The sequence below is a fragment of the Schistocerca americana genome, chromosome 2 (genome assembly GCF_021461395.2).
Source record: "Schistocerca americana isolate TAMUIC-IGC-003095 chromosome 2, iqSchAmer2.1, whole genome shotgun sequence".
Taxonomy (NCBI): Eukaryota; Metazoa; Arthropoda; class Insecta; order Orthoptera; family Acrididae; genus Schistocerca; species Schistocerca americana.
Window position 1 is genome coordinate 586,350,978 of NC_060120.1, and position 24,870 is coordinate 586,375,847.

Consider the following 24,870-nt stretch of genomic DNA (forward strand, 5'->3'; position numbering starts at 1 on the left):
ACCCGTTTGGGTGAGGCCGTTCATTGGCCAGCATTGTCTGATACACCAGCTGGGTTTCCAGGGCGCGCGTGAGTTCAACTTAGGGCACTTGCACATTTCTACTGGATTCCATGGAGTGTAGGCAGAAGACACCAGTGGCTGGCCTTTTTGCACAACAGAGCCGCCAAACTACTTAGTTAGTGAGGGCACTGTCACTGCCTGCTGCTGTTATGGTGCCTCAGCATTTCACTGGAGACGTCACCTGCTGCGTAATAACCATGATCAGCCCCTGAGCCACCATCATGGGTGTACTGTGTGAGAGTCATTAAATAATAATGTATGTTCCTGTTGAGTAAGTTTTCTTGACTCTGCACTTTGCATGGTACTGGAGAACACATTCCACAGTCTACCACACTCACAACTCTACAGTCAAAAAAAGACAGCCTGTAACATAGTATTTGGGCCATACAAAACAAAACTGTCAGTTAGGTTGCTTTGTGGCTGAAATTAGGTGCAGACTACATTTCATTGTTAATCCATTTCTGCCTGAATTAATTTTCATTTCTGAATTTTACAAATCAGATATTTATTTGTTTATTGTCATTAATGAAACTTACAGCAGCAAACTAAACAAAAAAGTAATTAATAATGTGAGGAAAATATGGTGTGACATATATGTCACGCTAGGCAGATCATACATTATTAGTGAAATACATGACAGTAAATAAGATAAAGCAGTGCATGTCATTTACACTATGTTTAGGCAACAGCATTCATTTTCTGTGATACATTACAAAACGCTCTATGCACTAACCTGCATTACATTTGCTGCATATTGTTCTTGGAGTTCCTTTGCAGTTTTGTGCAGCACAGTCTCTTCTTTCTTTCTGTGACTCCATAGCTACCATATGATTTATTTCATCATATTCGATATGTTGCAGCACTCTGCCTTGATATGGATTACCTACAGGACCTCTAGGGATCGTTACATTGGAAGTCGCATAACATTTCACAGTGTAGCATGGAAATTGCAGTTGTTGCATATTCATACCTGTATTTCTGTAGAGAAGCCATGCATTATGTACAGAGACATACAGTAGCCACATAAAAATTGGCCACCACCATTTTTTTTCTCTGATGCTCACTGTACGTAACGCTACATTTCCATCCAATCGGTCAGTTCCTCACATACTTTTGTTGTTTTCTCTGATAACATGTGGTCACAGTACAACTTTTCTATTCTTCTTTTGTCTTGGATATCAGCTCACAGAGCTTACTGGATTGATCCCGTGGCTGGTCGAAGCAACTGCTGCTGCAGAATTATCTAGCCATCTGCTAATAATCATCTCACTCTCCTTGCTGCTCTTGTAATCAAAATCTCTTCTCGTATTCCTTTTGGACCTTGTCTTAGAGGGTATAAGTTGACATTTGTTAGGCAGACAGTTGTCACGAATAGTGCCAGTTGGGCCATAACCTCGTTCTTTTAAGTGAACCAATAATGTTGGCGATGTAAACATATTGTCAAAATAAAACCTGTAGGGCAGATTTTTACTTTTTTCAGGTAGTGAATCAATCATTTGAACCAGAGGTGCAGCACATTTTCCAAGTGCTTCCTCGTACACTTTGTTCCTTTGTGGATCGGTTCCTTGGTATATTTGAAAATCCACTAGATAACCCATGTTTGTGTTTAGACACCATGGTTTGTACCTAAATATAATGGGTTTACCTTTCAGAAATTCTTTGCATCCATGCTTCGCAAAATACTTACTCATGTTCTCATCATAATCCAAATCTTGCCCAGCCTGAAAGTGGAGAGTGAACACTTTTCTTAACATATTTGTAAATGGATGAAGTTACCAAATTTTATCATTTACATTGATTTGTGTGTTATCGCATGAGTGAATGAATCTCATAATTGTTTCAAATCTGTCTCTTCTCATCACGTTGTGCACCATTTCATCTCTCATGTGCAACCCTGAATCCCAGCAACATCTTCTGCTAGGTGGAGGATTATAGCCTGAGAGAATTAGAATTCCTAGAAAACTTTTCATCTCTTCATGTGTAATTTTGGAATCTGGGCAGTTCTAGAACAAAGAATTTTTTTTATTCAATTCTGAGAAATTTAATTATTTCATATTTCCAAAACAGTTCAAAGTACTGAACTGGAGACAACCTTCTGTATTTATATGATCACTCTCAAGAAATAAAGTGTTATCGCTTTGCAGGTCCTCCTTTCTCTAATCTCTTGTTACAGATTTGGGATCTGTAGCTTTTCTGTTTGATTGAAATGAGATTTCCTGATTTTGCATCATGAGAGCAAACAGTCTCAGGTTCACCAAATAACCTGTTTTTGTTGCTGGATACTGCTTCTGCACCAGCATGAAGTTGCCTTTTTCTAAGATTATCTATCTTTCCACCCTATCTTCTTCACCAGAATTTTCATCCAACTCCACATTAGCTCCAGCAAGCTCAGTACCTCCTCCTCCTCCTCCTCCTCCTCTTCCACCTCCTCCTCCTCCTCCTCCTCCTCCTCCTCCTCCTCCTCCTCAAGACTAGCCAGGATTTCATGCACAGACAGGCTTCTGAGAAAGAAGGAAGCATTATATTGACTGTTCTGCCTAGTGTAACATACATGTGACTCACATTTGATAACTGAATTTGGAGCCATAATAATGAAGTGAATTTTGTGGATAACCTATAATATAAATTTCAACACTTTTAACATTATAATTAAGCAAAAATTTTAAAAATTGTGTGGTATATTGCTTCAGAAAATAGTTCTTACTTCTTATCCCAAGACATAATCTTATTCAGTAGGCTAAAAGTTTTCAGCAACTGAACAACCAGACACTGTCCTCTACCTGCTTTCTACTGGCAGAAACCCGCTTAAATATCAACAGTAGAGCTTCCTTAACTGAGAGACATGCAACAGCAGGCATTTCAAATGCATGCATTGTTTGCCAACAAGACAAAAAAACAATGGTAAAATGTTATGTGATATACAGAGTGATTATAATTAAAGTTAAACTTTCAAAACGCTGTAGAAATAACACCACTGGTCAGAATGACATCCAATTGCAATGGAATATTATTGGATATGCAGGAAAACATATGGCAGAAGAAGAAAAAAGTGTAAAAATTGATCAACAGATTGTACTATATGTGTCAGAATACATAAATGAAAACACCCGCTATGCGCACGACCCATAGAAGTTGGTATAAACGTGCCGGGTTCATGACTTTTTCCCACTTTCATGTCTGTTATGTTCGCCATGACTGTCTCAGTGCAGGACCGTGCTCTGCTTGTAAAGCTGTATTACAATAATGACGCCTATATACACATCATTCTGCAGAAGTACAGGACACTGAAAGGTTTGAAAAAAGGCATTGGTCCGATAACTGCCGTGGGTCTCGATAAATGATTCAGAAATTCAAAAAGACGGGTTATTTTGATGTGCAACCTGGTAGAGGAAGGAAATAAATTGATTTGACATCAGTGGGAGTGGCCACAGCAATGCAGGAGGAGACAAGTGGTGGTGTGCAAATGTGTAGTGCACAGAGAATTGCCCAAACATTGGACATACCCTTGAGCACGGTGTGCAAATCCTACAAAATATCCTTCTTTGCTATCCCTTCAAAATTACCCATGCGCACAAGTTGCTTCCTGTGTTGATCTGCCAGCAAGAGAGACCTTTGCTTTAGAATTTCTTGCTCACATGGAAGTGGACAATGATTGGTCGTGAAAGATTTTGTGGACAGGCAAAGCCCACTTCCATCTGACCAGATATGTCAATACACAGAATTGTCGAATATGGCAACGGAAAATCCACACGCAAATCAACCAGTACCACTTCATCGTGAAAAGGTCACTGTTTGGTGCGGGTTTATGGCATCATTCCCATAGGGCATATTTTTTTGAAGAGACAGGTGCTTCTGGTCCTGTTACCTGTACCGTCACTGGTAAGCCCTATGAGTGTCTTTTGTGCAGCCACGCCATTCCAGCTCTCCAACAGTGTGGATGGGATCACTTTTATGCAAGATGATGCACCTCCGCATATTGCAAATCCAGTTGAGCAGCTGCTGAAATGCCATTTTGGGAATTATAGAATTTTCAGCCACCATTTCCCAACAGCGTGGCCATCCTGATCACCTGATCTTAATCCGTGTGACTTCTGGCTATGAGACTGTGTGAAAGATGTTGTGTTCAGTGTTCCAATTGCAAACTTAGTTGCATTGAAGGCACACATTGCGCAACACATTCTGAACGTGACCCCAGAAACACTTCAATCAGTTGTGGAACATGCTGTTTCTCGATTTCAGCTTGTTGCAGAAAATGGTGGACAGCATATTGAACATGTTTTGCACCAGTCACATAGAAATTAATAATCCAATTTGATTTTGATTGATGCTTTGTATGTGGTTTTTGGCCTCAGGACAATTAAAAGCCGATTTTGCCCTTCCAATGTGGATGGGCTTGTGTCACTAACAGTGTCACACCTGTACACTCATGTACACTGAGTAGTACAGTTTGTTTAATGTCAAACATACATCTTAGGCATTGTTGTATAATTTATTTGTCATTTGTAGTAATCCACTATTAAATTATGATGGTTAGAGTGCCATCTATTGCTATTTTCCCCCTTCTCCGATAATATTCCGTTGATGTCATTCTGACCAGTGGTGTTACTTCTACAGTGGTTTGAAAGTTTAACTTTAATTGTAATCTCACATGTCACAGTAGGCAGAAATGGGTTAAGTTCTTGGAAAACTACAAAAATTATGTGACAGAGTATGATTATAAACAGCTGTATAGTGCAGGCGTAACAGAGCATCATGGTCAGTGACAAAAAAAAAATTGAAATAAATGGTAATGCAGATGTTCACCTATTTAGCAGACTTGTGTAGATGTGTAAATGTGTTATAAAAATGGTCATATGCCGTAAATAGCAAACACTCGAAGAAGAACATGACCTGAATAATTACACACTTATTTTTATTTTAGATATAATCACATAATGTAGCATCAGTCATAACTAGTTTTAGCCATGTGTTGCCCATCTTCAGATATTATATATATGTTTTAGGGGCACTTAGTGAACAACAACGCACAGTTCACCAAAGACCCCCTATAATCCGTAGAATCTGAAAATGAACTGGCTGAAATCAGTTATGATTATTGTCATCATATTATGTAATTCTGTCTTAAAAGACTTGTATACCTAAAGAAAAATGTTTCTTAATTTGCAGCAATCTGCTTTGACAACTACAAGGACATACTGAAAAAGTAATGCCTCCAAATTTTTTATTCTGTTCTCAATACTGGTTAAGGTATTACATATCAATACACTCAATCGACAGAAGTTGCAACCCTCTGTTCTAGGGGGCTCCAAATTGTAGTGTGTAGCATGGCGGTGTGTAATGTAATTATGTCAGTGTACTGTGAGGCCTTGAAAAAAACTGAAAGCATGTGAATTGGAAGAATTTTTCCACGCATGGAGCACCCTCTTCTTCAGTATGACAGTGCCAGACTACACATGAGCACTGCAACATCTATAACAGTTCAATGTCTTGTGTTCACTGTCATTGATCATTCACCATAAAGTCCCAACTTGGCCCCATCCAATTTTATCTATTTCCAGAACTTAAAGAATATCTTCGAGGACTTCACTTTGATAGTGATGAAGCGGTGCAAGCAGATGTGCAGTGACTGCATCAACAACTGGTCTCTTATTTGGAGAAATGTGTTCATCACCGGGGTGACTGTTGATAGAAGAAGAAAGATATAGAATGTTAATGAAGTTTGTTTTATTTAAAAAGCTTCAAGAGTTTTCACATAAAAAATTTAGAGGCATTACTTTTCACCACATCCTCATAAAAGAAATGATTTGCAGTAAGAAATCTTAGAACATCTAGAATCCCATACTTACCACCTCTTCAAGAATTATCAAGATATGATTAGAGTTGTTACGTACTCACCAACATAAAAGCAGTCACTGTTTACCAAGCCATGTATGAATTAAGTGAGGAGAAACTTCAGTGTCTCTCAACATACAAAGTACCTTCTGGCTCAAAGATTGCAGAGTAATGCAGCACTCCATGTCTTTATATAATCATAGAATTTATGTTAGGCATGTCCAGATGATGTTGCACATGGCCTTCCTAATTTTGTAATTCCTTGAACATATCATCATTATGTGAAAACTCCACAAACTGGGGAAATATGAACACTGAGTTACCTTGCAAAGTCAATTTGGCTTCGGTCTACTTTGATTTCCTTCCGTTTCAAAGTAAAACTTATGTGATTATGCACTGAGTCAATGTATACATTGAGAGAGGTGTCAGGTTGTATGTTGCCCTAACATACACAACAGTATATCTCTCTTCATTTTTCTCTGGAAATGAGTAGCAAGTATATGCCAGTGTGCAGTTAAGATTCTAAAGTTTTTTTGTTTCTAATATGGACAACGTGAGACAAAGCCAGATCTGTGAACTCTGATATGACAGAGTGACAATTACTGTATTTGCTGACAGAGTGTAGCTATAATGCAGAGACAGTGAATACCTTATGCGGTGCCAGGTCCATAGACATTAAAAGCTAGCAGCAGACCCTTTGAAAGAATCTGACAGAGCTAAGATAAACAAGATTTAAGAGTGTATTTAAGTGACAATGATGCAATTTAGATTGGAGAGCAACGGACTGCTCTGAGTAATGTAACAGTATTATTGGGAGGAGGGGGAGGAAAGGTGAGGAACTTCCATTGCAATATGTGAAGGAATCATATCGGTAAAAACAAGAGTTTTTAAGTGGTCTAATTACCAAAATTTAAGCACAGAAAAATTGTGTTGTAGGTTTAGTTACAAGATTAATATTTCAGTTTGTATTGAAATGAACTAGAAATATTTAACTGTAGTTGTACTAAGCTGTTAAGTAAACAGAAATATTTTCTCTAGTATACAAAATAAGTATGATTGCTGCCATAATTCCTTTACAGTGTCACTACAGCCAGGTTCAGTGTTGGCTGACTGAACAACACACTACTGCAAGAGGCAGACTGCCAAAAAGTATCACCTGGTGGTGTGGGCACTATTTGTATGTGTTAACTACGGTAGATCCACTAATTAATACAGAGTTTTTAAATATCTGTCTCGAAGTGTGGTGGAGAGAAGTGTAATGCTTTGCCAGGAAAAAAGTCACAACGATTTTTTTCAGAAGCCTTAGACTAAATTAATCTTGATATGTACATGTCATTTGGGTGGGACAGCTCGCACATGTCATATTGATTTAGATGCTCCGATGCCAATTGAGGAACTATGATAGTGCAACAAATTAGTGACACAAATAAACACTTTATTGTGCCGTGGTACTTAACTAAAGTTGTACAGCGACTCATTGGATGTGCTTGTGGACAGATGGCAACTAAGCAGTGGCCTGAATACAATGTCAACAAGACTATGTCCTTCCTGGGCACCACACTGTCAATCACTGTAGTAAACACTTCTCCCTATGCGAAGGCTATAGGCGACTCCACTTGTAGACTGTCTCGCAGCCTGATCTCCACTATGAACTGTAGCTATGAACAGCAACCCTGAAACTCTGTACTAGAGCTGTCATATGCCAGTGCCAAACATTACTGTCTGTTGCTACCTCTGGCCACTTGAAAGTCCAGCTCATTGCCAGCAGTGTGGAGGTTGCTGTTTGGGCTGCACTTTTGGTTGTAGGTGAACTTCAAAGCACTGGCCGAGGCACCAGTCTGTTTCAACGTGTCAGCTTTGGTTGCGTCCAGTGGCAAGGACACAACAAATCTGTCATTAACTTCTTTTTAGTTTATATAGCAGTGTCCTTGTTCAGTTATCTTCTCTTTCTTTTTCAAGTAATTAGTTATTTTGCAGGAATTTCAGACTTTTTGTCATGCAACAGCCTATTGCTGTCACACATGATCAAAGTGAGCATTACCTGTATGTATCCTGATATTATTTACCAATGATTACTGTTATAAAAAACTTTTGCTCATAGTTAATGGAATCCCATGATTCATCATCATCATCAACTCGCAGCATTTTAAAATGATAACTGAGTCACTTGGTAAAAATGAGAATCAACAACACTGCTGAACATCCAAAAAGCACACCATTAACCAGTCACACCAAGAAATGCTGAGAGATCACTCTTGATGATGTTTGAAGTAGAACTAGTGCACATATGTTGTTCGATGAAGAAATTTGCCGCAGTAAAATGTTTTGTGTCCTAAAGGAAAGATACACCATGAATCAAGATACATGTGTTATGATTAAGGTGTTATATTTAGAGTCAAGACTCATTTCAAAATATTTTGTATCCTGAGCATATATAATAATAAAATATTTATTGCAAATATAGTCTATTTACAGACAAGTATTAATTCCTTTAAACATGTGGAAAATGGCGATGAAGCCTGATTGGCAAAGCGAACCATAGTTCTGGTTGTAGAGGGAACAAGCTTGACCACATGATTAAGCACAGCTATATTCAGTTTCAACTAGTACTCATTGTTACCTTGCAGTTCTAGCACAAAAAGCAATCACAGAAGATGCCTTTTTGGGCAGCCATGATGACCTGCTGTTAAAGTCATTAAATTTACAGACAATGAGAGGGAGGATGGAGTGACAGTGGCGATGGAAAAAGTATCAGAGCATGGAATCATTTGTTAAAGTTGAGTAAATCAAATATGTACAAATTATAGTGGGAGAAAATGGTTAGCAAAGTGCACACACCAAATACCCCACTGACAATATGCATGCATATCCAATGCTTCACAGCAATTACTGCGATATGAACAGTAAAAATTTATACCAAATTTCTAAAAAATTCACAGCTTTTGTCACATGGAAGTGGACACCAAAGACAGGAAGGAAATGCTGAGAAAAATTATTTGATCTGTGGAATTTGGTGTTAAAAGGTGCCAGAATGAATGAGTTGTCATGTACAAACAATATGACATAGTTAAAAAAAATACTACTTTACATTTTTTATGAAAAAATGATACATCAGATTAAAGCAGTCTTTTTTTTTTTTTAATTCTGGGAAAATGTGGATTCATGCGTATTACAATATGAATAATTGTTGTCAAAATATGGGAAGAGTACTGATGAACAAGAGCACCGGCGAATATTAAATTTTTGGGGTATGCAGGTCATTGTCATATAGAACGTAGCATTTGACAGCGCTCCAGTTGTAAGAAATCTATGCCATTATTTCCTCCCCTTCACTTCTGTTGGGTGTAAACATGGCAGTACTTCCACCATGCCAGGGCTTCAGTTTGCTTTGCTGTGCAATAACTGTTGCTGCACTAGGGACAAATCAGAAAAAGGGTGAAATAAACTACATACTGCACTGGAATCCTAACCTGGGCCCTTGCCTTTTTCAGTTACCTCCTTAGTTACTTACACATATACCTCACCTGTACAGTCCACCAGTAACACTCTTACCTTCCAAACTTGATAGAGGTTCACCAGAATGAAATTTTGGACTACCACCACTGAGCAGAAGGATACAGTGGATAATGGCTTAGCTGCAGCCTAAGGATTGTTTCCAGAATTACTTCTTCAACCCGCAGAAGTAAGGATGGGTTTCAGCACACAATGTTAGTCTGTCAGAAAATTTGATAACAGTTTGTGCATTTTACTGAATGAAGAAAGATTCATTCTAAAGAAACTTTGTCAGATATGTAAACTATATTTCAGTGATACAGCACCAAGTTTAATAAATTGTGTACTTGAGTGATACCACTTATCCTTTTTTTTTTCCAGAGCATTCAACAGCATATGGGTGAAGAAAAACTACAAACCTTTATCAACTTTGCCCTGCGATACATGGCAGATATAAAATTACCTGTCAAACGAGGTACATTTATTGAATTTCGCAATGGTATGATCAATGTCAGTCCTGTGGGAAGAAGCTGCAGTCAGAAGGAGCGAGAGCAGTTTTTTGAGTATGATAAAGAGCATAAAATACGTGAAAAATTTATTTCAGTACTAAGAAAGCAGTTTCCTGACTTGGGACTGGTCTATTCCATTGGTGAGTTTCCGTAAATGCTGCTGTTTATATACATTCTAGAGTTACATCAATCTGGATGCACTACTTTCAGAAATATGAGAAAATATTATCGTATTATATTCATCTTTTAGTTTCAGAAGTCTGAGTAATCAATAAATACTCAGCTAGCTAAGTGGGCATGTAGATGTGTAACAATACTGTTAGTCTAATCAGCCAAAACTTCACTTGATGACAAAAATTTTAGAATCTAGCATAGCAACTTATGTAATGTAGGTTATTGCAGTGTATAACTAATTTCCTATCTGATGAGTCTGAATGTTGCAGGATATAATAAATTCAAGTGCATGACCCTAAAAATTGCATACAAAAAACTGTCTCTTTCTTACCACTTTTTTCTTATGTTTACTATAAACCAAGTATTTTCACCAGTGAGAAAAGTTTCTCAATTGTCCTTTTCACGAGTCAAATAAAAAAAATTTGTTCCCAAACAGGCCGTGAAGGCCCAACAGTACCAAGCGGCCGCTGTTTCATCCTCAGCCCACAGGCATCACTTGATGCAGATATGGAGGGGTACGTAGACAGCACCCACTCTCCCGGCCATATGCCAGTTTACGAGACTGGAGCCGCTACTTCTTGATCAAGTAGCTCCTCAATTTTTCTAACAAGGGTTGAGTGCATCCCACTTGCCAACAGCAGCCCAGCCTGACAGTGTTTAACTTCGGTGATCTGACGGGAATCGGTGTTACCACTGCAGCAAGACCATTTAAGGGGCCAATTGGGGATGGAGAACTGGGATGAAAACGAAAATGAGTGGAGCTACAATTATGTGTCTTAAGTTGTTTGCAGAAAGTAATGCTCAGTAGTAAATGAATTCATAATTGGATTCAACTCTTTCCAAAACATGATTTTTTTTTTTTTTTTTTTTTTTTTTTTTCCAAGCAATCAAGTCTCTAATCACTGTTTCTCAGTTCACTATTTATAACTTTATTAGAGATTCGTAGTTTCTAAGTCATGTGCCTGCTTTCCATACTTAGCCCTTAATGGGTAAAGTTGTTAAGGCCCCTATTATGTGTGGAAGTATTCTTTCTCATACATCTGCATTCATCAGGCTAGGTAATATGCTGCTTACTGAATTCTACAACGTAACACTTTTGTTTTTTTAAAAGATAATGATTCACTTAGTAGAATGCCATGAAAGGATGAAGTTTTATCGGTAACAAAGAGTGCCCCCGTTTGCAGTGTCTTCTAACTCTAGATTATATATACAACTTTTGTAACAGCAAGCTGTTGATATAGTGCTATTAAAACATTGCTCATAACACACTGTAGTGAATTTCTATTTAGTTTTATCACTGATAATCTTAAGCTCCCCCTGCAGGTCCTTGGGTTAGAATAGGCCGGAGGTATTCCTGCCTATCATAAGAGGGGACTAAAAGGAGTGTCTCACGTTTCAGCCTTTATGTGATGGTCCCCTGTAGGGTTTGACCTCCATTTTTCAAAATTTTCCCGAAGAGCAAGCCAATTGGGGAAGGGCGCCTTACATGGTGCATAGTGTCCCTCATGCGCTGAGACGTCTCCCATCCTTCGTTGACGTGGATCTGCGCTTCTGCTCATTCTCCAGCTGTTGAGTGAGGTCACCCTATTGGGTGCGTTTTTGTCCATCCTCTGTGCAGTATTGCTTTCTGCACTGTCGACAATAATTGACTTTGCGCCTGATATCCAGCATGGTAGACAGTCCGTTGTGGTGGGGCTGCCATGTACCATCTTGGTTATAGCCCCCTGACCACACAGGGATCGTTCTGCTGATGTCTGCGCTGTTAACTCCCCACGTATGCCGAGGAGTAGATGCCCGTCACCCTGGGGCATCGCGACTCCCGGCAATGGCCATCCTGCCAGGTGGCCTTAGTTGCGGCTTTGTGGCGCCCTTGGGGAGAGCCCCTGGTTGGAGTGGGTGGCATCAGGGCAGATGACATGCCATGAAGTGTAGAATGTCATCTCTTGCTGGTGGTCAAACACCAGCAGTCTCTAAGCGGTCAAGGTCTAACTTCAGTGCTAAGAAATGAGACTCCAAATCATTCCCCTCTCTCCATCCCCCCCCCCTCCCTCCCCCACCTAGCCACACCATGGAAGGAACGCCAGGCTAAGGATGGCAGCGAAGCTTATTCAGCCCGGCATCTCATATGTAGGAGAGTTGATGGGGAATCTTCCTTGTCAATGAAACATCAGTTTTTTGTGGAGCATTTAGAGGACAAGTTATGGGTGGTGGAGGGTTTGTCCAAAATGTGATCAGGGTTGGTCTTGATCAAAACAGCATCCTCTGCCCAGTCATGGGCACTACTCACCTGTGACAAGCTGGGGGATATTTCTGTTTCTATCACACCCCATAAGAGCTTAAATATGGTCCAGGGTATCATATTTCACAGGGTCCTTCTTTTGCACTCTGATGATGAACTGCATGCCAGTTTAGAGCAGCGAGGTGTCCATTTCATCCAGAGTGCCCGCTGGGGTCCAAGGGATAATCATGGTGCCTTCATCTTATCCTTCAAGGGTGACACATTACCTTAGAAGGTCAAGGTGATAGTCTGCCGCTGTGACATAAAGCCATATATCCCTCCCCCAATGTGGTGTTTTAAGCACTGGAAGTACAGTCATATGTCTTTCCGCTGTACTTCCAGCATCACCTGTCAGGATTGTGGACGTCCTTTACATCCCAATACTCCATGTGCCCCGCCTCCCATCTGTCTCAACTGCGGAGATCACCATTCACCTTGCTCGCCCGACTGCAGGATTCTCCAGAAAGAAAGAAAATAATGGAATACGAGACCCTGGACTGACTGACCTACACTGAGGCTAAGAGAAGATATGAGAGGCTACATCCTGTGCATATGACGTCAACCTGTGCCGCCACTATGGCAACAGTTCTACTGTCTTCTGTTCCGCCATGTACAGTTGGCTCTCAGAACTGTCAGACTCCACCTGCCCCTGCCCCTTGATGGTGGGGAGCACTTCCCTCCCTGTTGCTCCTGCTCATCCTGTTTCAGGAGCAACACCCCCCCCCCCCCCCCCCCCCCCAACCATCAGGGACGTCAGACCCCACTTCTCAGCCAAAGAAGCATAAATCTTCTTTGGCTCCTCTCACCAGGAAGGGGTCCTTTGGGTCACTCCCTTCCCAGGTTCCTACCAGTGGCAAAGCTGACACCCGCCAGTGGCAGAAGCAACCACAGTTAGCTGGTCGTAGGGCTTCATGGTCCTCCTCAGTCCCTGAGACTGAATCTGTGAAGCCCTTCCAGCCAGACAAACCTAAGGAGCAGCGAGAGAAACCTAAAAAGAAAAAGACCCCCAAGAACCAAGGCACTACGGTGGCACCCACACCACCACTACCTACAAGCTCTGTGTCTGAGGATGAGGTGGAAATTCTGGCATCCGCTGAGGACCTAGATCTTGCTGGGGCCTCAGACACAGTGGCTGTCAATAACACAGGTACTCATCTGGTGGCAGCAGGTGACCCTGAGGCGTAGACTGCCTCATTGAGTGTTTCATGCCTTCCCAGCCTCATGATCGCGTAATCCTCCAGTGGAATTGCGGTGGTTTTTTCCACCACCTGGCTGAACTATGGCAGCTGTTAAGCTTTACGCCTGCTTTCTGCATTGCCCTCCAGGAAGTCAGGTTCCCGGCAAAGTGGACCCATGCCCTCTGTGGCTATAAGGGATGTTACAGGAACAGTAGTGACTATAGTAGTGTCAGGTGGAGTTTGCGTCTATGTCCTGAACTCAGTGTGTAGTGAACCTGTGCCCCTTCAAACTCTCTTGAATCTGTGGCTGTCGGAATAAGGACAACGTAGGAAATAACTCTCTGCAGTGTATATCTTCCTCTAGATGGTGCAGTACCCCTGAACGAACTGGCTGCACTGATTGATCAACTCCCTAAACCTTTCCCACTTTTGGGAGATTTTAACAAACATAACCCCTTGTAGGGTGCCACCATGCTTACTGGCCGAGGTAGGGAGGTCGAAAATTTACAGGTGCTCCCACACATTTCAGTGTGGTACATGGCACATATTCAGCCATTGATCTCTCAGTTTGCAATCCTGGCCCTCTCCCATCTATCCACTGGAGAGCACAGAATGACCTGTGTGGTAGTGACCACTTCCCCATCTTCCTATCACTCCCATGGATGCCTAACCAGATGGGCTTTAAACAAGGCAGACTGGAAAGCCTTCACCTCTGTGTCACCACTGAATCTCCCCCACATGGTGCCATTGATGTTGTTGTTGAGCAGGTCACTACAACAATCGTTTCTGCAGCAGAAAACATGATCCCTCGCTCTTTAGGATGCCCCCAGTGAAAGACAGTCCCTTGTTGGTTGCCGGAAGTCACTGAGGCAATTAAAGAGCGTTGGTGAGCTCTACAGTGTCATAAGCAGCACCCTTCCCTAGTGCCCCTAATAGCCTTTAAGCAGCTCCGTGCCCGCGTTTACCAGCTTATAAAACAGTGGAAACAGGAGTGTTGGGAGAGGTATGTGTCGACCATTGGATGCCATACGTCACCTTCCCAAGCCTGGGCGAAGATCAGACGTCTTTTGGGGTACCAGAGCTCAACAGGTGTCCCTGGCATTAACATCAATGGCGTGTTATCTGCCGAAGCAAACACGATTGCTGAGTACTATGCTTGAGCCTCTGCATCGCAGAACCACCCCCCAGCCTTTCGCACCCTCGAACAGCGGATGGAAAGGAAAGTCCTCTCCTTCACTACACACCGCAGTGAACCCTATAATGCCCCATTTACAGAGTGGGTGCTCCTCAGCACCCTTGCACATTGCCCCGACACAGCTCCTGGGCCAGACCAGATCCACAGTCAGATGATTAAACATCTCTCATCTGACTACAAGCGACATCTCCTCATCTTCAACCGGATCTGGTCCAATGGCATCTTTCCTTCGCAAAGGCATGAGAGCACCATCATTCCAGTGCTCAAACCCGGTCAAAACCCGCTTGATGTGGATGGCTACTGGCCCATCAGCCTCACCAATGTTCTTTGCAAGCAGTTGGAACGTATGGTGTCTCAGCGGTTGGGTTGGTCCTGGAGTCACATGGCATACTGGTTCCATGCCAGGGCAGCTTCCGCCAGGGTCGCTCTACCACTGATAATCTTGTGTCCCTTGAGTCTGCCATGTGAACAGCCTTTTACAGACGTCAACATCTGGTTGCCGTCCTTTTTGACTTACGTAAAGCATATGACATGACCTATCGACATTGTATCCTTGCCACATTGTATTGGGGTATCCGGGGCCCGCTCCCGATTTTTATCCAAAACTTCCTGTCACTCTGTACTTTCTGTGTCCAAGTCGATGCCTTCCATTGTTCCCCCCCTGTATTCAGGAGAATGGCGTTCTACAGGGCTCCATATTGAGCGTCTCACTATTTTTTGTGGATATTAACGGTCTAGCAGCAGCTGTAGGGCTCTCAATCTCACCATCTCTGTATGCGGATGACTTCTACATTTCGTACTGCTCCTCCAGCACTGGTGTTGCTGAGCGTCGGCTACAGGGAGCTATTCACAAGGTGCAGTCATGGGCTCTAGCCCCCGGTCTCCAGTTTTCAGCCGCAAAGTCATGTGTCATACATTTCTGTCTGCATCACACCGTTCATTCAGAACCATAACTTTACCTTAATGACAATCCACTCACTCTAGCAGAGACATATCGATTCTTAGGACTGCTTTTCAATGCCCAATTGACTTGACTACCTCACCTTCATCAGCTGAAGCGGAAGTGCTGGCAGCACCTCAGTGCCCTCCGCTGTCTGACCAACACCAACTGCGGTGCAGATCGCTCCACACTGCTGCAGCTCTACAAAGCTCTTGTTCGATCCCCCCTTGACTATGGGAGTCTGGTTTATGGTTTTGCGGCGCCCTCAGCATTGCGTTTACTCAACCCAGTGCACCATGGTGGCGTTCGCCTATCGACAGGAGCTTTTAGAATGAGTCCAGTGACTAGTGTCATGGTGGAGGCCAGAGTCCCTCCATTGAAGGTTAGGTGTGCACAACTGCTCGCCAGTTATGTTGCACATGTTCATAGTTCTCCTGCATATCCGAATTACCATATCCTTTTCCCAACCACGGCAGTTCATCTCCCGAATTGGCAGCCCAGGTCGGGGCTTACGATTGCGGTTCGTGTCCGGTCCCTTCTGTCTACTGGAGTCCTTCCCATTACCACCTCTACTCGAGGTCCATTCATGTACACCTCCATGGTGCACACCTAGGTCGCAGATTCTTCTGGACCTTTCACATGGCCCTACGGATTCCGTCAACCCTGCAGCTCTTCGTTATCACTTCCTCTCGATTCTCAACATGTACCAGGGCCATGAAGTGGTCTGCACTGATGGCTGCTGGTCATGTAGGCTTTGCGTATGTTCATGGAGGACATATTGAACAGCATTGCTTGCCAGATGGCTGTGTACTGACTCCGTGAGCAGCCTACAAGCTATCGACCGGTGCTACCGTCGCCATCCTTCATAGTGGCTGGCTTCTCCTTTTTATTCTTACGGTCGGCCAGCCATGGTAATCTGCTCTCTTGTTTTGATCTCTTCTACATGTTTCTCGCGTCTCTCTGTGGTTTTCTTGTCCGATTTTGTCCATTTTGGTGTTTGTTACCCTTCTGTCATTCTTGTGGTATTCTCCTTTCTTCCAGCTGTGTTTTGTATGTTTCGATCATTTTACTCCCACCGTTGTGGAGCTATTTTAATTGGAACAAAGGACCGAGACCTAGCAGTTTGGTCCCTTCCCCCCTCTTTTAAACCAACCAACCAATCTTACGCTTTTCTCTATCTGAAACAAAAGACAATCATTGTACACTATTTATCTTTATTTGTGAATAAAGCAGTTAGTTTTGCATCATATTAACAGTGAATCATCCTACTTTTCACTTCAGGATTTAAGGCTGGGGTAAAATGCCAGCTTCTTCCATGAACTCCACCCAAGCAGTGGCATATTTATGCATGTGTCACAGAACATGCACATTTCTATCAGCAGAATAGCATTTTCATTCCACATCTCCATTCAGTGACTGTCAGCCAGCCACTATCACAACACCTGTCAGAACAGTTAAAGTTATTCATGGCAACAGTGACCACAGAAATCAGTTTTACTGTGAGGAAACAAATCCATGTCAAGTTGTCACTGGGATAAAAATAGACCTGAAGACAAAGTCAGCGGAACCACACTTCAGTAGTGAGAAAATTTAAATTAAAAGAAAGGTATAAAATTATGGCAGTTGTTTGATTGTTGTTGTTGTGGTCTTCCGTCCTGAGACTGGTTTGATGCAGCTCTCCATGCTACTCTATCCTGTGCAAGCTTTTTCATCTCCCAGTACCTACTGCAACCTACATCCTTCTGAATCTGCTTAGTGTATTCATCTCTTGGTCTCCCTCTACGATTTTTACCCTCCACGCTGCCCTCCAATACTAAATTGGTGATCCCTTGATGCCTCAGAACATGTCCTACCAATCGATCCCTTCTTCTGGTCAAGTTGTGCCACAAACTTCTCTTCTCCCCAATCCTATTCAATACTTCCTCATTAGTTATGTGATCTACCCATCTAATCTTCAGCATTCTTCTGTAGCACCACATTTCGAAAGCTTCTATTTTCTTCTTGTCCAAACTATTTATCGTCCATGTTTCACTTCCATACATTGATTTGTGACAGCAAAAGAAACAGCATAAACGATGATCTGAGTAGTCTGTTAAGTTTCTAAATGCAATTTTAAATTTCTATGACCTACTTTCTACACATTCAAGCAGCTGCAGAACCCAGCACTACAGACAATAAAATGGAGTCTGCCTCTGAGAACTATTGTAGCTCCTGTAGTATTTAATGAAGCTCAGAAGGTATCTTTTTTTGGGTCATCAGTCTTTGCACTGGTTTGATGCCATCCAGCTCATTTTCCAACAACAACAGCCCACCTCTTCGTGTCATAGTGGCACTTACACTGAAGCACCAAAGAAACTGTTCTAGGCAAGCGTATTCAAATTCAGAGATATGTAAACAGGCAGAATATGCCATTCCAGCCGGCAAAGCCTATTGAAGACAACAAGTGTCTGGCCCAGTTTTTAGATGGGTTACTACTGCTACAGTGGCACGTTATCAAGATTTAAGTGAGTTTGAACATGATGTTATAGTCAGCGCACGATCTATGGGACACAGCATCTCCAAGATAGCAATGAAGTGGGACTTTCCCATACAACCATTTCACATGTACACCATGAATACCAAGAATGTGGTAAAACATCAAATCTCCAACATCGTTGCGACTAGAAAAAGATCATGCAAGAACGGGACCGATGGCAGCTGAAGAGAATCATTCAGTGTGACAGAAGTCCAACCCTTCTGCAAATTGCAGCAGATTTCAGTGCTGGGCCATCAATAAGTGTCAGCATGCAAACCATTCAATGAAACATCATTGATATGGGCTTTCAGAGCTGACAGCCCTCTTGTGTACCCTTGATGACTGCACAGACACAAAACTTTATGACTCGCCTGGGCCCGTCAACACCGACATTGTACTGTTGATGACTGGAAAAATGATGCCTGGTCAAACGAGTCTTGTTTCAAATTGTACAAGGCAGATGGATGTGTACGGGTATGAAGACAACATTGTACTGTTGATGACTGGAAAAATGATGCCTGGTCAAACGAGTCTTGTTTCAAATTGTATAGAGCAGATGGATGTGTACGGGTATGAAGACAACCTCATGAATCCATGGACCCTGCATGTCAGCAGGGATTTGTTCAAGTTGGTGGAGGCTCCATAATGATATGGGGCATGTGCAGTTGGAGTGATGTGTGACCCCTGATATGTCTAGATATGACTCTGCCAGGTGATACATATGTAAGCATCCTGCCTGATCACCTGCATCCATTCATGTCTGATGGACATGGGCAATTCCAGCAGGACAATGCGACACCCAAAACGTCTAGAATTGCTACTGAGTGGCTCCAGGAACACTCTTCTGAGGTTAAAACACTTCTGCTGGCCATCAAATTCTGCAGACACAAACATTATTGAGCATATCTGGGATGCTTTTGCAATGCGCTGTTCAGAAGAGATCTCCACTCCCTTGTACTCTTATGGATTTATGGTATCAATTCCCTCCAGCACTACTTCAGACATTAGTCAAGTCCATGTCACGTCATGATGTGGCACCTCTGCATGCTTGTGGGGGTCCTGCAAAATATTAGGCAGGTGTACCAATTTCTGTGGCCCTTCAGTGTACATCCAAAGTAATTATTTATTTCTTGGATATATTCCAACACCGGTGTTCCACTACAGTTTTCACCCTCTACAGGGTCCCTCTACCATTCCCTGATGCCTGCACACACATCTTGTCATCCTGTCCCTTCTTTGTGACAGTGTTTTCCACATATTCCATTCCTATCTGAGTCTGCAGAGAATCTCCTGTTTACTTATCAGTCCACCTAATTTTCAACAAGCTTCTGCAGCACTAGATTCTCCTCTTCTCTGGTTTTCCGACAGTCCACGATTCACTTCCATACAAGGTGCTATGCTCCAACCACACATTCTCAAAAATTTCTTCCTCAAATTAGGGCAGTTACTTGATACTAGTAGACTTATTCTGGCCATGAATGCCATCTTTGTCATTGTTAGTCAGTTTTTTTTATGTCCTCCTTGCTTCACCCATCGTGTTATATTGCTTCGAAGGTAGCAGAACTCCTTCACTTCATCTACTTCATGGTTCTTAATTTTGTTGTCAAATTTATCACTAATCACATTCCTGCTATTCCTCATTACTCTCGTCTTTCTTCAGTTTACTATCAATACATATTATGTTCTCAGTAAACTGTTCATTCCGTTCAACAGGTCCTGTACATCTTTCCCACTTAAAATGAGGACAACCAGTATCATCAGCATGTATTTTCATTGATATTCTTTCACCCTAAATTCTTTTTTCACTCCTGAACTTTTCATTTTATTTCCATCATTGTTTCTGTGATGTTCAGATTGAACAACCAGGGAGAAAGGCTGTGTTCCTGTTTTACTCCCTTTCTAATCTAAGCACTTCATTCTTAATTGCTCATTCTCATTGTTCCCTCTTGGTTCTTGCACATATTGTATATTACCTGTTCTTCCCCATAGCTAACAATTACTTTCTAAAAAGTTCAAACATATTGCACCAAGGGACAGAAAACTAACTTCTACAAAGATTTATGTGCTCTCCATCCATACATAAATTAATTAATATGGAGATTAAAGGATTAACTTATGTTTCTAACCGAGTTTCATGAGTGTTCGGAGTAGTTTTCACTTAGAAGACCTCTATGAATAATGTCTGTTGGTTTCATAGGTCTCGAATGGGAAAAACTTTTTGGATAATGGGCGTCATGTATGTCACATAGGTCAGGCTTAGAAAATAATAAAACATGTAATCACTGCAGAGAAATTTGGAGTGTGGGTATGAAAGGAGAGCAAGGTTTTGCTTTGAGGTCAACAGTAAAATGAAGCCATAGTAGTCAACTGAACTTTCTTCATATAGTTAAAACATTTTTTTTTAATGTGTGTGTTTCAGAACACTCTACATGTAAAATTTTATAACCAGTTAACTATATCATATACATATGTTTTAGGAGTTGCCCACTCCCAGGCTGGAAACTGTTACTAATTTGTCAGTTTAGGACTTGTCAGGTCTCATTTGATGTAAATAAAAAAAAAAAGATTAGTTATTACTCAATTTATTGTTCAGTATACATCTCATAGCTTTGGCCTCAGCATGGACCATTGCTGCGTAGGCCATAGAGAAACCTGCTGTCATCAATTGCAGACGCCAGGTTGCCCAGAGGTCGCTGTGTCAGCTCACAGCATAGATTGGCAACTTGTGGTCTGGCAAGTTGCCCACACACCAATCTGTATGTGCGTCCTATGTGGCATATCTGTTGAAAAGGAGGCATGATTGCAGTGCATGTGTGATTAATTCATACACTACCTTGAGAGTGCTCCATCCCTCTCTGATCACTGCCTGTGTAGTCCCATCAGATGGGCTGCGGCATTTGGTGCTGGGATGTCTCATGTCATGTTGTCTGCTGATCCCGGCCCACTGGTTTATCCAATTCCAAAGTATCAGAGTAGCTCATGCTGTGAACTGGAATGGTAGTGATGGACCCATGGACTACCCATCAACGGCAGTTTCAAACCTGGACTCGCATCAGTTATCTGTGGTTATGGAACTGCTGTCATTTCACCACACAGCAAGAGTATGACTGGCACAGTGTGATAATAGTGGAACAATCTTACACAAGATGTTACAATACTATAATTACTATAATCAGAGAATCGAGTGCGAACAGTATGGTCGACATTGAACCTACTGATCAACTGCCTCTAAGTTAGTGTAGGTGTATTTATAGTGAACAGAAGAGAGGCTTTTCTGTGTGATATGACTGAATCGGTCCAGTTTATTATAAATGGTCAGCGGTCTCTAGTTCTGCCACATTTGCTTAACGGGTTTGTTACAGTACCATAACAGCTCTGTCAGATCCCTTATAGGCATTGTTGCATCCTACCTAGTGCTGCTCAGTATTACTGAGCCCACTCACATTCATAGACAGAAGCGTCACTGTCACTTTCTTGGTGACCGACTAACCGTGTCAAAATGTTTATGGCTTTCGGCTAGCTTGAGTTGACGCATCCCTGTGCTGAAGCAATGCTGTGCTGTGGGGACTTTAAAAAAATTTTGTGCTCCCATTCCTGTATGTTTTGGTGCAGAACACAGTATATGAGAGAGAGAGAGAGAGAGAGAGAGAGAGAGAGAGAGAGAGAGAGAGAGTGTGGGGTGTAAGAACCACGTACCTCCATCGGGAATGGGAGTGGATGTGAAAATGGTTGGTAAGACCTTACGTCTATGTTGTCTTGCATGACAGATGCATTATGCGGGTTGTATCAGGATGCTTTCCAGGGGATATACATGCAGAGGAAGGGGATAGAGGGAGATGGTGAAATGGAGGGGAAGTCGTAGTTGGGTGAAGGGTAGTGGTGTGTATCATATAAACAAAGATGATGTGACTTACCAAATGAAAGTGCTGGCAGGTCGACAGACACACAAACGAACACAAACATACACACAAAATTCAAGCTTTCGCAACAAACTGTTGCCTCATCAGGAAAGAGGGAAGGAGAGGGGAAGACGAAAGGAAGTGGGTTTTAAGGGAGAGGGTAAGGAGTCATTCCAATCCCGGGAGCGGAAAGACTTACCTTAGGGGGAAAAAAGGACAGGTATTCACTCGCACACACGCACATATCCATCCACACATACAGACACAAGCAGACATATAAACACACACACACACCATTCACATTGTCTGATAACAGTGCCTGTCAGCAACTTGACAAGCCTTCTTTACGGTAACTGGCAATCTGTCTTTTACTACATTGTTGATATTCCTGATATATATAATCTTATACATATGTATGTGTTTTAGGTGGTCAGATCAGCTTTGATGTTTTTCCAGAAGGTTGGGACAAGACTTACTGTTTACAACACATCATGAAAGACAATTTCAAAGAAATTCATTTCTTTGGTGATAAAACGTACAAAGGAGGAAATGATTATGAAATATTTAGTGATGAAAGGACTATTGGTCATTCAGTGAAGTCACCTCAAGATACAAAAAAGCAGTTGGAGGAGCTGTTTGCTTTAACATAGTAATAGGCTTATTTAGGAATCCTCTTATCTGTGATACTTGTTTTGGGAATGTTATAGTTACCACTTTGAACTCGTGTATTGGCTTATATTTGTCTGCAAAAAACTTTAAATATTTTGGACACCAGTACGCCAAACAAATTAAAAATTATTTAATATATGTGTATGTCATTTTAATTCAATAAATGACACAAAATGTACTTAATGGTAATGAAATGCTGTGTCCATTTCTATTTCACTTATTTCTTGAATAAAAAAATGTTATAATAATGAGCATCATAAGAGCTATCTTGTTCCGGAGCATATATCGGTATCAGAATAACAATGTGATTTACAGTTGATCATGGAAGGGGATGTCACCATCTTGCCATTATGTGCAACTGTAATATGGCTTCAGTTACAACAGCTGTGTGGTTCCGTACTGAGTATGTTTATTCATTTTGTATTACTGTATAGTATTGAGCTCACTTTTCAGAATTCTAATACTCTTATCATTATCCTAATCAATTTTGCCACTAGCTTCATGCATTCCATAAAAGAAACATCCTACGTGAGCAGCAAAGCATATAAGGACAAATTGCAGCAATTGTGTCTATACACTGAATTTTCAAGTGTAGGTGAGTGAGCAGAGCAATGTGACAACTGTGTGCAGGACAAAAGGTATGCTCTGGTTGGTTTTTACTATGGTAGTTGGCCTATCATGTACCGGCATGCCTCAGGAACAACTGTGCTCAGTTTCAGCTCTGTAGGCCGGCCGGTGTGGCCGAGCGGTTCTAGGCGCTTCAGTCTGGAACCGCGCGACTGCTATGGTCGCAGTTCGAATCCTGCCTCGGGCATGGATGTGTGTGATATCCTTAGGTTAGTTAGGTTTAAGTAGTCCTAAGTTCTACGGGACTGGTGACCTCAGATGTTAAGTCCCATAGTGCTCAGAGCCATTTGAACCTTTTTTTTCCCCCCCCCCCAAGCTCTGTAGCTAGCCTGTACGGTTCTGTTCTGTGCTTTCAAAATGTTTAAGACTATCAACTTGCCCACAGGGATTGAGGTTCGCTCAGTGATACAGTTTTTGTCAGCTAGGAACCTGCCTGCTGCAGAAATTCATCAACAAATTTGCGAAGTGTATGATGATACTGTTACGAGTGAAAGCAAAGTGTGTAAGTGGGTACAAGAATTCCATGATGGCCGTGACTACATCCATGATGAGGTCCGCTCCGGTCGCCCTTCTTTGACTACAAACGATTTGGTGGCATCAGTTGAAGTGAGGATTCGTGAGAACAGGTGCTTCACAATAACAGATATCTCAAACGAATTTCCTGATGTATTGAGATCAGTGCTTTACAACATTGTTTCTGAACACCTAAAGTTTAGGAAACTGTGCTCGCATTGTCTCCCGAAACTCCTAACGGAGGACCACAAAAACCAAAGATTTGGGTGTGTGATGAAGTTCTTGACTCATTATCACAAAGAAGGTGACTGCTTCTTGAGTCAGATTGTAACTGGAGACGAAACATGGGTTTCGAAGCAACAGAGCATGGAATGGAGACACATACACTCGCCTGTAAAGGTGAAGGCCAAACAGACTCTGTCCCAGCACAAAATCATGGCATCAGTGTTTTGTTGGTCAACTTCATGCAATGAGGAACCACTATCAATGCTGAAGCATACTGCCAAACCCTGAGAAAGCTATGCAGAGCGATTCAAAACAAAAGACATGGCATGCTGACAAAGGGAATTGTCCCACCCTACAGTCCTGATCTTGCGCCGAGCGATTACCATCTGTTTCTCCACCTCAAACAACAGCACAGTGGCAACTGTTACAATGATGATGACGACGTGAAAAAGGCAGTGAACTCATGGTTATTGGAGCAGGCAGCAAGTTTTTATGAAGAGGGTATTTTAAAATTTGTTGAGAGGTATGATACATGTTTGAACAAACTTGGCAACTATGTCGAAAAATAGGGTGAAGTATGTACTTTCTAAAAATAAATTTACTTTTTTTGAAATAACCTATCGTTGCATACTTATGGTCAAATGGACCTTACTTAAAAAACACACCTCATACCTGTATTCATCTGTTTATTTCTTATTTGTGGAAGAATGTTTCCCTCATTAAAAATATCAAAATATTTTTTTTACAAAGTATCAAGCTATTTG

General features: G+C 41.8%; 1 protein-coding gene across 3 annotated transcripts in view; it reads left to right on the top strand.

Moving 5' to 3' along the window:
- LOC124594790 (phosphomannomutase) overlaps window positions 1-22,935 on the top strand; it is a 35,625-nt gene extending 12,690 nt beyond the window's left edge. For all 3 annotated transcript variants that reach the window (XM_047133205.1, XM_047133207.1, XM_047133206.1), the window contains exons 5-6: window positions 9,766-10,033; window positions 22,499-22,935. In XM_047133205.1, coding sequence (XP_046989161.1) covers window positions 9,766-10,033; window positions 22,499-22,722 — 492 coding nt within the window. In that variant the 3' untranslated portion in view covers window positions 22,723-22,935. The remainder of the gene's footprint in view (window positions 1-9,765; window positions 10,034-22,498) is intronic.
- The last annotated feature ends 1,935 nt before the right edge of the window (window positions 22,936-24,870 follow it).